This window comes from Pseudochaenichthys georgianus, chromosome 7 (genome assembly GCF_902827115.2).
Source record: "Pseudochaenichthys georgianus chromosome 7, fPseGeo1.2, whole genome shotgun sequence".
Classification (NCBI taxonomy): domain Eukaryota; kingdom Metazoa; phylum Chordata; class Actinopteri; order Perciformes; family Channichthyidae; genus Pseudochaenichthys; species Pseudochaenichthys georgianus.
Genome location: NC_047509.1, coordinates 35867564 through 35881075, shown reverse-complemented (window position 1 = coordinate 35881075; position 13512 = coordinate 35867564). Strand labels below are relative to the sequence as shown.

The 13512-nt window shown below is 39.5% G+C and overlaps 1 protein-coding gene across 2 annotated transcripts in view; it reads right to left on the bottom strand.

Annotated features, from left to right (window-relative positions):
* LOC117450140 (copine-9-like) overlaps nt 1-13512 on the bottom strand; it is a 155273-nt gene that overhangs the window by 110114 nt on the left and 31647 nt on the right. Inside the window, exons 3-4 of one of the 2 annotated variants that reach the window (XM_071203849.1) lie at nt 9927-9973; nt 2422-2525 (exon numbers count right to left, since the gene is read on the bottom strand). In XM_071203849.1, the coding sequence (XP_071059950.1) occupies nt 2422-2525; nt 9927-9973 (151 nt within the window). The remainder of the gene's footprint in view (nt 1-2421; nt 2526-9926; nt 9974-13512) is intronic. The other variant, XM_071203848.1, reaches the window with a different exon arrangement.

Here is a 13512-nt window from a genome sequence, read left to right as displayed (position 1 = left end):
TGACATGAAACGTTTTATTTCACCTTGCTATGTGTTTTTAACGTATATTAAAAAACGGGGACATTTCCGGCGACAGTTTCAACAGTTTCGACAGTCCCCGTTTGTATTGGCCTGTCCCCGGAAAACGGGGACGTCTGGTCACGGTCACCCTACCCTATTCAGCACTGTACCACAAAAGGCTAAGCAAGCTTGTCTGTTTGTTAAGATACTCTTACGTGTATTTCTACACAAACAGAAAAGACAGGCAGGTTTGAAGTTTGTTTGAGGTTAAGTTTGCCAAAACTGTGTTGACCAACGGCAAGTAATGTAACAAGAATTTAGCCTAGTTTAAAACATTTGCAAGACACATGTTAGATATGCTATCTACATGCTAAGCTAATGGTCTCCCAGTTCTAGCTTAATTATTACACCAAGAAGAGTTGTATAATTCTTGCAGAAAAAGCAGGCAACAATGTTTTGACCTATTGAGGAATATGCTTAACATATTCCAAGTTACTTGTCTAGCACAGTTTATCATTTAGCACAACTTGTTCCCATATCCTCCTGGGACCCAGCCCATTGAAAATGTCCACTGTAGTGGACATTTTGTTAACATGCATCTCCATTTACTCTTTTGAGCTACTCTATCAATCCCTGATGTGCTGTACAGAGGACATCCTGGTCTTTCCAGATATGTCATTGGTTACAATTGCATGCTGGGACGTTCCTCTTTCTTTTCATCCAAAATGGCTGGCCTACGAAAAACTAAATTGTATAGAAGCAGGAGGAGAAGTCAAATATTGTTGAATAATTATAATTTTTACCATGAAAATCATATATATTCTTGTTTATTAACATGTGAGGAACTATATAATTAGTTCTGAAAGCAATTCAATAATTCAAGTTTTCAAATAACAGCCCTTTTATAAATGTCCATCCTAGTGGACGTCAGGACCATCTTCATGGACTTTATGACTCAATATTGTTGCAGGAGACGGAACTGAAGCAGACATTTTCTGTACCAGAAAGTTCAGGGAGATTCAGATTTTGAGCTCTCAGATGATGAGAGAGATGAGGCTTTCACACTTGGGATAGAAGAGGGTCAAGAAGAAGGGGGGGAAGATTCAGGATGCTCCATGAGCGCACAGATAGATACAGAGAGACAGATAGGGACGAGCTGGAAAGACATGGCCCTCTGTGGGCCAAGAGTAGCACGTATGTCTTATAGTTGTTTTTATTTTAAGTGGAGCCATGGAAAATGAGAATTGCCTCAGGAATGCAAGCTTTGTTTCTATGAGCAGGTCAAATGGAGACCACATCCATCAAACTAGTCAAGAGGACCTTACAGCCCGTGCCGACTGGAGTCAATGAGGTACTTTCCCTCTACATTGACTACAAAGTCTTTGAAGATCTGGAAAGATTCACAAGCTAGTTTTGTATTGACCAAATAAACAGCAATATTCAGATCAATTACTTATTCATGTTTTAAATAAAGATGAATGTATTATTGTATTAATATCACTCTATAACCATAATACGTTACATAGTCCATCTGTTAATTTTGGCTGTCTTTTCAAACTAATATGGTCCCGACGTCCTCTACAGTGGACATACTGTAACATTTTAAAATAAAATAAAAAAAGTCTAAATTGCAAGATGTTTTTTTAACCCTAAATAGGAAATCACACAAAAAAGGAAATTGGAAGACGCTTTTTTCCCTCGGGTCCCAGGAGGATATATTTTCTTTAATCTGACTGACCTAAAAGAGCCAATAATGAAGAATATCTGAGTGTTGCTATTTTCAAATTCTATTGTTGTATCTGGGTTGATTCGCAGGGTTTATTTGGAGATTGAAAATAGGGAATACTTTTCAAAGCATAAGGAATGCTGAGAGGTATGAATTATGAACATCACCAACACAATAGAATCATCACAAACAATGTTCCTGTTCCAGTTTTATGTTCAAACTGTATATCAGCTCCAGCCCTACAGACACAGCTGAGACATAAAATCACTTTCCTGTGCCTTGGTTGAAGCCATAGAGGCATCTAAGTGATATGTCCCTGTTATCGATTAAGGATAACAGGTAGGTGAACTGAACAGAATAGCCAAGTGTGTATATAGACATTAATTTAATCAGCGAGGCTATCAAGCAACCTTCGCAAGAAACCTTTTTTTTTTTTTTTTTAAATCTCCTTCCCTGATTGGACCCCGAAGATTTAATCTTAGCCCCATTAGCCTGTTCATTTATCCCAATCGGGCAAAATGAGCTTTTCATTAGACTGAAGACCTGCAGAGAGAGAATGTATTCCAATGTGATCAAAGGCATTGCTATTTTTGGTTTGTTGCTGTGAACCCATACTGAAGTAGAACCCAAGTTTAGAAAGAAATGAATTCAGATGTATTCAGAAAAAGTGAATGAAATGCTGTCAGATTACTTACACATCAAACCTTAGATTTTGTTTCTCTTCAAAAAAGAAATCCAGGACGAACTTCCTGACGAAATCTGGATTCCGAGTGTTATCGATTACCTCTGTCCTGCCAAACTAGAACAAATAGAAAGCAAGTGATAATTGGTGTTAATGGCAGCAGTCTCGACTCAACCAATGCTATCAAGTCCACATCAAGTGAAAACCACCAGGGAAAGAAGTGAATACAAATTCATGAGATTCAACAGCAACCCACATTACCATTGTAATATTTCACACAGGATTGGAATAAAAAAATACGAATCTCTTTGGGAAACACTGTATCATACTGAGATTCATTGTACTATGTGCTAAATGGTGTGTCCCTGGAGAAATCAGACAGCTAAATTCGAGCTACATTTGACCAAGGTCCAGCCTCCCTCCTGGGCCAGGCCGTCTCTCCATCTCCCTTACAATCACACAGGTAATCCCCCCGGTGGACGCCAGACTCGCCTACCCTCCGCGGCCCGACAGACCCATGTAATGAGCTATTGATCTCGGCACTGCCTCACCGCAGCCTCAATAACTCGATTCGTGTCTTTAGTGTTCAGCGCACATAATCCATGCTATCAACTGCATACCCATTACCAAGGCCATGCAGGGGAGTTTAGTGGACCACAGACCCTACCTAACGCATCGACCCAAAAGGAAGCTCCCCTGATAGTTCCTTGATGTGTTTCTATGTTTGGGTTGAAGGCCTTTGGTTTATAATCTCACACAGGGGTGATTGGTTAATAGGAGCATTGGGCATGCGTCAAGGTTAGGGAATTGGCAGGGAAGTTGGTTTTTGCTGTCCTAGATTAATCTGTTTAGTTGGAAATACAATATCGTAGTGACATATTTTTGTAGGCCCACACAGAAGTTAGCATTGAATTCGGTATATTGCAGAAAATGAGCTAAACACACATTTATGATACGTCCATGTTTTGTTCAGCAGGATAATTGCCACATATTAACAGCACTTTTTCATTTTTAAAATGTAAAATCAATCACCAGAAGTAGCGTCAGGCTTTAAACAAACTACATCACGGTGGCATGTCTGCTCACATCCCCTGCGAGATGGAGTTCATGACTTTATGAGCTGTTCATGAGCACTCATGAAACATTCATGAACAACTCATTATATGTTCACTTGTCATGTTCATGAACCAAAATTCTTAAAATGCTCATGAACCATTTTAAAGAGCAGTTCATGAAATGTTTATGAACATTGTTCATTCATATAAAGTTCCTGTTTTGCTCATGACAGACTTTTATGAGCAGTTTATGAACTTTTCATGATCCAGCCAATCACAACATTATAATTAAAACCCCAAAAAGTTTGCATGAGTATTTCATGAACTTTTCATGACTATTAGCATTTCATGAATTTTGGATGATTGTGGCAAGTTCAGAATATTTTTGAATATTCATGAGCATTTTATGAACTTTTGATGATCAGTGTGATGTTTTTAAAGACCTCTTGAATATTCATCTACTATTTGAACATTTCTTTCTTTTTTAAAACTTTTAATCTTAAAACAAAACAATAGTGAATTTGAAACTGAACATTATCTGTATTTATTTTGGTGACATTCATATCATTTTATGGTTTATCTGTACTGTTTGAGAAGCAGTACGAGTAAGTAGCGCCAAGGTGGAACCTTTGGCAGGTGAGCGGTGACATCTGGGTTACCTTAGGGGGGACACTTCCGCCCCCTCCTCAGAAGCAATCCAGACGATCAACCGGATCCTTTGTATAATTATTGCTGCTCCACTTTTCTGTTTTCTACAGGTCAGTACATGATGAAAATGATCGATGTTAACTTGTGTGAATTAGATATGATGTTGGATATGTTTAGGAGAGTGTGTCAGAAGGTTTTGAGCATGTTTGACATAGTAACGGTATTTTAAAAATACTAAACTGTCAGCAACAATAGATGCCATTTTCGCGGGCTTCAGCCGCGCCTGGGTAAATGTGACCTGAGCGAAGGCTCGCAGGCAGGTTACCTGCTACGCACGGGTAATATGTTTTGTTTACCTGAGTGCAGTCTTGCAGGCACATTGCCTTGTTTTTTGTTTATTAACATTGACAGTGTATTTTTGTTATCTCCATAATATGTTATATTTGGTACAGATAGATATATTGATAGAAAGTATTATTTGATAGCGTTATGTGTTTATAGATAACAACCTGTCCTTCACTGCAAACATAGCTGCTACAACCCGCTGCTGCAGATACACGCTTTACAACATCAGGAGGATACGTCCCCAGCTGACCCAGAAAGTGACGCAGGTTCTGGTCCAGGCTCTCATCATCTCACGCCTAAACTACTGCAACTCCCTCCTGGCTGGTCTACCTGCATGTGCCATCCGACCTCTGCAGCTCATCCAGAATGCAGCGGCTCGTCTGGTCTTCAACCTTCCTAAATTCTCCCACACCACGCCGCTCCTCCGCTCCCTTCACTGGCTTCCGGTAACTGCTTGAATCCACTTCAAGACAATGGTACTTGCGTACCATGCTGCGAATGGATCTGGCCCTTCCTACATCCAGGATATGGTTAAACTGTACACCCCAGCACGTGCACTCCGCTCTGCATCAACCAAACGACTCGCTGCACCCTCGCTGCGAAGGGGGACCCAAGTTCCCATCAGCAAAAACACGTGGGTTTGCTATCCTGGCTCCAAAATGGTGGAATGAGCTCCCCATTGACATCAGGACAGCAGAAAGCTTACACACCTTCCGGGGCAGACTGAAAACTCATCTCTTTCGACTCCACTTCGAGCAATAGAACTATTAACAAAGCACTTATATACTAATAAAGGACTGGCTTACCTAAAGCCAGTTGAGTAGCACTTGAAATGTTTTTGCTCTATGAAACCTGATGTACTTTATGATTCTGTTTTCTTCAAGTTTGTATTTTGTTGGTCGAACGCACTTATTGTAAGTCGCTTTGGATAAAAGCGTCAGCTAAATGCAATGTAATGTAATAATTTATATTGACTATGTTGAATTTCTCCTTGAGATACAGTAATTGACTGTGACAGACAGATAACTTAAATGGAGAAATGTGATGTTTGTAAAGTGCAGCTATTTGAATGTAACTGTGTACTTTGAATTTTGAATAAGAAGCATTCCAGACGATCAACCGGATCCTGTGTATAATTATTGCTGCTGCACTTTTCTGTTTTCTACAGAAATCATTTATTGTTGCTGTGGTACCCAAGCTTTGGGACCCGTAACAACATTTTTTGTGCAGCTGAGTATCAAGAACTGTGCTTCAAATAGTGATAGGATTAATTGTAGTGCTCCACCTGTATACATTTATGTTTGTTTGTTAATTTGAGTAAAGTTCCATTGTGATTGACATAATTGTTGTTTTCTATGGTTGCCAATTGACCCACAGTCAATGGTTCATGAACAGTTCATGAACAGTTCATAGCCAGCCATTGAATTATATTCAGTGACTGGGCATGAACTGTTCATGAACGGTTCATGAAGTTGTTATGAACAGTTTCTTGATATGTTCTTGGTTGAATATCCCTACACACTCACCGAAAACTCCATTTCATGAATTGTTCATGAACCTGCCTAAAACCATATTCCATGAATTGTTCATGAACCATTCCAGCACAGGAGTTTCATGAGTAGTTCATGAACTGCCCTAGTGCCATTTAATGTTCAGGTCACTTTCATGAACAGTTCATCAACTTTGTTATGAGCTGTTTATGAGCTGTTTATGAGCTGTTCATGAATATGGTTCACTAATATTTCATGAACTTTTCATGACAAGTTCATGAACAGTTCACTATCATCTCACTGGGGATGGCTTAGCTAATGGCTGACTCGTGTCAGATTGATGACGTTTAGTAGTCTCATTTAGTCACTTGTTAGCAACTGCTGTTTTTACGACACATAAAAACATCTTACATTCTCCAGGTGGGTCGTTTCTGATGGATTGTGTGATGGAGAACAAAACATATAAATTATCTTCAGCCTGTGTAAACCTTATTTCAGGCTCCTGGCCACAAACACGTTCAAAAAATCATTGGGGAACCGAAAAGTGGTAACATTGACACACAACATCTATTGCACGTCTGTCCGTCCTGGGAGAGGGATCTCTCCCTGAGGTTTCTTCAATTCCCCCCATTAACTGTGGGCTTTCTTTGGAAGTTTTTCCTTGTCCGATGTGAGTGTCAAAGGACAGAGGGTGTCATGTTCATATTGTGTAAAAACTGTAAAATGCAGTCCACATTGATTCAAATGTAAAATGTGTGATATTGGGCTATACATAAACTTTGATTGATTGATTGATTAAACATATTACCTCATGTTGAGGTTTTGGGACTCATTCCTCATTGTTGGTTTTAATTAGGCTATGTGTAAGGACTAACAAATGGTTCTGACACTAATATAATGTAGGGTATTCATTTCACCTAGCTGTATCCTACACATTTGAGTTGCTTAGTAAACAGAGAACAAACATTCAGTTGCATAATAACAACAGCAGTACACAAAAGGAAGATGTGGGTTAAACGTTGTTCCCATGTGTGTTTATGCACAGTTGTTTTGCAGTGACTTGTCAAATATGTGCATACATTGTGTTTGGGGAAATTAAGTGGGCTTTATGCTGAGCTCGGCACTTTGTTTGTTTTCTGCATCATGACCTTGGTATAGAAGACTCAACACAAAAACCTAACCTGCATTAGTTTGAATTCAAGCTCAGAAAATATCAAAAGGTGCGTGACATTATTATAGTATATAGACATCCACTTTTTAATATGTAGCCCCACCAAACTGGAAACAACAAAACTCTTCAAGAACATTGTTGGTTTCATGGCATAAAGTTAATTGAGAAATGTGTTTTTCTTTAGGTAAAAAAGATCACCTTGAAATAATCTGACCTGAGGCCTGTACGACGAAGCCGGCTCAACATAACCTGGATATGTGTGAGTTAGCCGGTTGGCCTAATCCAAAACATACGCACTCTTGCTAAGCGGTCCTACAACGCGGGTTATCAAGTGGATCGCTCAAGCCAGCCGTGTCCTATCTAGTTAGGTGCGCGTTGACATGCAAGGGGTGGTATCTGGAGCATTCGACCAATCACAAACATGGACAAGCGTACTGACAGCGCAGTGCGTCATACGTCCTGAATGAAAAGTCAACTATAATATTAGACATATGAAGAAGTTAAACTTTAAACATCCATGATTTAAACACTTTATCCAGGATAAAAGCCACATAGCTGCACCTGCAAGGTGAATACAGCTGGTTTGAATGCATACATTAACAGGTTTATGATATCACTGCCCCGTCTCTAAAACACGATCTGACTTTAATTACATTTGACTCGAGTGTTTCGTCAACTTAATGTGTTGCTTAAAATAATACTTCTGCATACAGTATGTGACACTGTGAGTGTTGCACGGCCAGATACGGCTCAGCTGACTCAGATAAGGAGATATATGATACATTATGATGTGATATGAATGATAATGGGACACATCGACATCTGCACTCACAGTGCCACGGACTGTACGTAATGTTACTTTGATCCGGTTACTTATGTTGTGGCAGATATGTAAGTAAGCTTTCTTAACGCTAATGTTATAATAGTCAGATGAAGATGGGAGGTGATATTCTATTAATGTTCACGTTCACACAGTCTGTGATTTTTGCCGGCCGTCTTTCCTGCAATGGCAGTTTTTCTGTATTTCCTGTCTCCTGTAATATGACTTGATCGCTTTAAACTCCGCACACTGAGCTCTGATTGGTCAGCAGGCGGTGCTTTCACTGAGTTGATCTCTTAGCCTGCAACCTAACCTGCTCCGTACCAGGTTAGCCACTCAGCATATGTTACCATGGAGATCTAGCCCGCTAAAAAGAGAACCAGCGTCGTAGGACCGGAAACCCAGAGTTTTACCTGAAGTTAGCTTGCTAAGCGAAAATTCGGCTTCGTCGTACAGGCCTCGGGTCACAACAAAGTGCCACAGCTAAATATCATCCTTGTGCATTAGCAAAAAATGTTTAATGTAGCATTGACTTCTGTCTCAGAAGATATTACATTTTTTGGAGCCCTTTATACTCTGACAGAGGACGTTAAAATGAGATGAATTTGGCATTCACGCTAATAAGCTATATAGCTTCCCAAATGTTCTTCTGTAATTGTATCTGTCAAAGTTGCCAGAGTTAAGCTTATTTAATCACACCAATCCCAATGAAATAAATACATTTAACAATATTGTTTCTAAGATAGTGTGACCAGGCCTTTACTCTAGTGTTGCAGCATGCAATCACACAGACAGTGATGTGTGTAGTACTACATGGGCCCAGATTTGTGGGAGCCTGTAAGTGAAGATCAAATCCATTGGCTCAGACGAATGGAACTTCTTGTGATAAATCGATGTAGTGCACAGACTCACGCAGCAGTAACAGCAAACGGCAACAATGGAAACCCAACAAAGAAACCTTGAAAAGAGAAGGGTTTGAATGGTTTGCTACATCATGTTACACCTTCAGGATAATAGCAATTTGATAAAACAAATGCTATTGGCATAGGTGTTTTCACTAGTTAATTCGTGATTTTTCATTCAAAGGATACATTTAACCCACATATTATATATTGAGTATTGCCATAATGCAAAACAATATGTCAACAAAAAAGGATTTGTTAGGTTTCCATTTAAGCATAATTACAGGCTTCCGATGGGCCTGACAGCGAGATGTTTACTCAGCTGATTGCAGTTCAGTTCATGCAGCGTTTTTGATTAAGCCCTGCCGCATTGAATAAAATAGGTGTGAGGTATCTTGAAGTGAGGAGATCAGCCGTGGCAAAGCCGCCACTGACACATCAATGTTGACTTTTAATTCGCAAATGGGTAAATACACCGACTAAAGATAGAATGTCACGGCCAAATAATAAGAGGGGAAATAGTGACAAGAGATGACAAGCAAACGTGGGGCTAACAGAAGCAAATATATCTGTGTGTCAAGGAGACAGGGAGAAAAAGGAAAAAAAGGAAAAAAATGGAGATATGAATAGAAAGTCCCATAAGTCCAAGCCTTAAAAAAGAGTGACAGAGGGCGAGGAAGAAGGAAGTCTCGAGGAGCAGAGGAATCTCCCTTCTACTTCCCCCTTACCTGAGTCACGAAACCTTAATAATGAGATCCGTTTCATTTATTTATTTATTCCTTAACCTTTGAATTCATCAGTTCGGGTCAGGTATATGAAGCTTTTTTCCTGAGTCCATTGCAGACATTGGTTACACTTCTCTGGGCAAGTGGAGAGGTTGAGACTTTCAATTTTCTTCGACAATGTTCCCTGAGTTAGCAGTGAGTTGCCTCTGGAATTCAACTTAATAACCTCCTCATCTCAGCCATGACTGAAACTCACTAGCATCAGGGAAAACTTTTGAAATGAATAATACCCCAAAGAGAAACCGCCAGACAGGCAGACACAGAAATGCGACATTTTAGAGAAAAAAGTCTGCTTAACTCACCTCCCTCCATTCTTTGGTTCCAACAGCCTGCAAATATAACACGACCACTGGAAGAAGAGAAGAAACAGACAAAAGGGAAGGATGAGGAACAGAATAAAAAATAAAAACATTATTAATTATTTGTTCATGTTGGCACCTGGCAGTTATTGCAACGCAAACTAAGAGTTAAAAGGACACCCATGTTCTTTAGATCTGGCAGCTAATTCCTTAACAGAAATAATTATTATAATGAAAAACAGGAATTAAGGCATCTTTAATCTATAGTCAAGACAGTTACCTTATACACAGCAAAACAGAGCAAAGTTACAATGAAAAGACATTGACAGAATATAATTAAATATACATTATTTATAGGATCTAATGGTTGGTGTCATTGCTGACTTTCCCTCTAAAGAAGAATGACAGAAAAGTTGCCCCAAAATGACATGTTTACTTTCAAAAGACAAAGACCCATAGCAGCCAGAGTAATTATGATTCCTGTCTGCTTGGACAGGTGATGTTATTATAGACACATGGCAAGCTTCAACACATCATTAAACAGATGACATTGTTTTTTGGTCGTTCCCAAGGGCAGTTACAAAGAGTGCATTTTTTTGTTTCATTGACGGATATATTATTTGGCCACGCGAGCAGCATGGCTCCACAAATGGCATTGTTGGTCTAGAAAACCAACCACCACTTTCTCTCGGGACTGAAATATCTTAACTGCAGAATTACTTTTACAATAGATGGCATTCATAAAAGCCTCCACGGTACTTTGGGTTTAATGTTACTTTGAGTGTTAACATAAAACAATATATATGATATATAGCTAAATAAACCTAAAGATTTTTCACGTAATAACTATGTACAGTAGATGAATTCATGAAACACACCAAGGACTGTGTATAACAATACGTATACCTTTTCCGGAAGAATATGACCTGAGCAATTTCTACTGCCAGCAAAGCATTTTATTTCAGTCTGACCTTTAAATTGACTATTATAAAAGTGGTAATTTTATCATGAATACTAGATATGGAAAACATTCGTGTTCAGCTTTATCTATCAAGCGGTTTTCTTTAACAGTACAGCCTCCCAGTTGCTAGCATGGCTAAAGATTCTTATTGAGTAAAAGCTTAAGTAAAAATATGGGTCCCCAGCCTATGGTCCCCAGACTAGCCATTATGTGTTCTTTACTGTTTACAGTCTTACTTTGGTTTGTTCAACAAACTTACATTTGTCTTTTGAGGGGGGCATTTTGCTTTGTGTACAACTGCATAAACATGCAATAAGGCATAGATAGCGCAATTATATCCCAGAAAATTAATCATGTTGTATTTAAATCATTTTATAGAAACAAACAACCCACACTTAAAGCTCTTTGGGATGTATTAATAACAGGCCGAGTGTTGCTGTTTGTGTCTACAGGGGCAAAATGAGCCACTCTGTGCGATGTGTGGACATTACTGCTAATGAACTTCAGACTGTCTGAACCGGCAGACAATTAAAACCACATTGTCTTCCTAATGAGCAATTAACAGAGCAAGATAACAGAGGAAGGGCAGCAAGCAGCAAACCTTTTGGACATTGCGCCTTTAGAAGAAAACAATCTGTTCATTGTCAGTTTGTTAAGCATACGGGAGGCATACAGTGTTGTTTAAAAGGGAATTACAAGTTAATCAGTTTGGGAATAACATGTAAGCCTTCAATTAAATTAAAGAACAGAAAACGATAAGGGCAAACACTCTCCAGGGATTGTTTGTTTAAAAGTCATACCCCGATCCTTTCTAGCCCAGAAACAAAAATAATGCAGAGATGTCTGTTTATCCAACCGAGTCTCATAAAAAAACGTGTAATAACTACGTTGGTCCACAACGTAGGACGTAGTATTTCTACAAAAACGCCTCTGAAATTGTAAGATGCCTACGTTTTTTTTCCACAGCGCAAACGTATTAGTTTAACAAAATCCGCATCTAAAATTGTGGCATAGTGTGGTGCCGAGAGATGGGAGTCGGAGGCGGGGTATCAAAGGTACAAGCTAGACTTTTATTTAGCATCTCAAAACACATGTAAACAGCTCATGGATGTATAATAAGAACTGGATACAGCGTGGGAGGCGGGCCTCATTCATTCCTATGAGAGTTGCTCATTAGCGCATGATGATAAAATGGCCCAACTTTTGAGAGAGTGAAACGTCACAGATTACCCGGCATGCCTGAGAAGTACCCGTATGTGCGCTCATAGCGCATGCGCAACTTTACCCAACATGCTCGTTCACATCAAGCACGTCAATTTGCGTACACGTAACAGCACCGTGCGCTCATGACAGCATGGTAATGGCTTGTTATTATGCAGTTAGCAGCTAGCGGCTAGCTAGTAATTATGCTAATGTACACATCAATCGTTATGTACTTCTATTATGCTGTAACAGGATCTAGTGATATCCAACAAAGCTTCATTTAGCATGAAATAATTATTGCACTGTATATATATATATGTTCCTGTAGCTTCTTATATATAAGAAGCTACAGGAACGTTAATCTACGTCGGTAATATTAACTTTATTTAATACAACATTTACGGTACAAGATTTACATCATACAGCCCATGTAGTATAATATTTTACAAATGATGAATTACAGCAAACATGTGCAATATATCCATTATTACAGCTCCGTGGGCTGGCAGTAAGGTGATATGGGTCCGTTGTTATTGTGCATCCATGGGTAAAGAGAAACTCATGTAGTGCTGAACACGTAACATGAACGTGCCGGGCAGTGCGGTCCCGTGGGTTAGATGCGCGTTCATAATGCCGAGGGAAATAACTCTCAGAATAACGTTATTAGCACATTTTTACAACTTGAGGAACAAATGTTTTTAATAAGGGCTATACAAGTGTTCATACTGGGTAGTTTATTTAGTTTAAAAAAAATTATCAACGAGTTACAGACCACTCTTTCCCCATGTAAGTCAATGGGAAAAAGTGTTTCCGGGCCTGGCAACCAAACGGATGTGCAGTACCGCCGTTTGGCCAGCACGAATATTTCCATCTGAGTCCGGCGCACTTTCTGGGGGCTTGAAACAGCTTCATGCCCGGGAAGCGAAGACCGGCGGAGACAGGAAGTCCGGCTCACTAAAATATCCGTGCAGAACAATACCCAATAGATCCGTGGGTGAATAATGTCAATCACCACAATAGATACGTTATTTTCCCCTGTGCAATTCTCCATTTACTCAACAATAACACATAATTATCCTTGTGTTTATTTATTTGTTTGATTAATAAACACAAGTTGGAGTCCGTCAGGACCGAGGGTCGGAGTAGCTCATTTGCTTTACAGAATATTACACCCGGAAGTAAGTATTTTCTCCGCTTCGCTTGACAAACCCTGTGATAGTCCTCAAGCTCTGTGATTGGAGAGTGTGCAGAGCGTCGAACAGCACTTGAAATGGGATGGAACCACAGCAGACTGTCCAAAACTGGATTTGAACGGGTCCACCGTGTCCCATAATAAGAAGTTGCCAGTATTAAACTGTGTACATCCCTGGAGGTTTAGGGGATAGGAAACACTCAAATTTAAAACATATAATTAATAAATGGGTG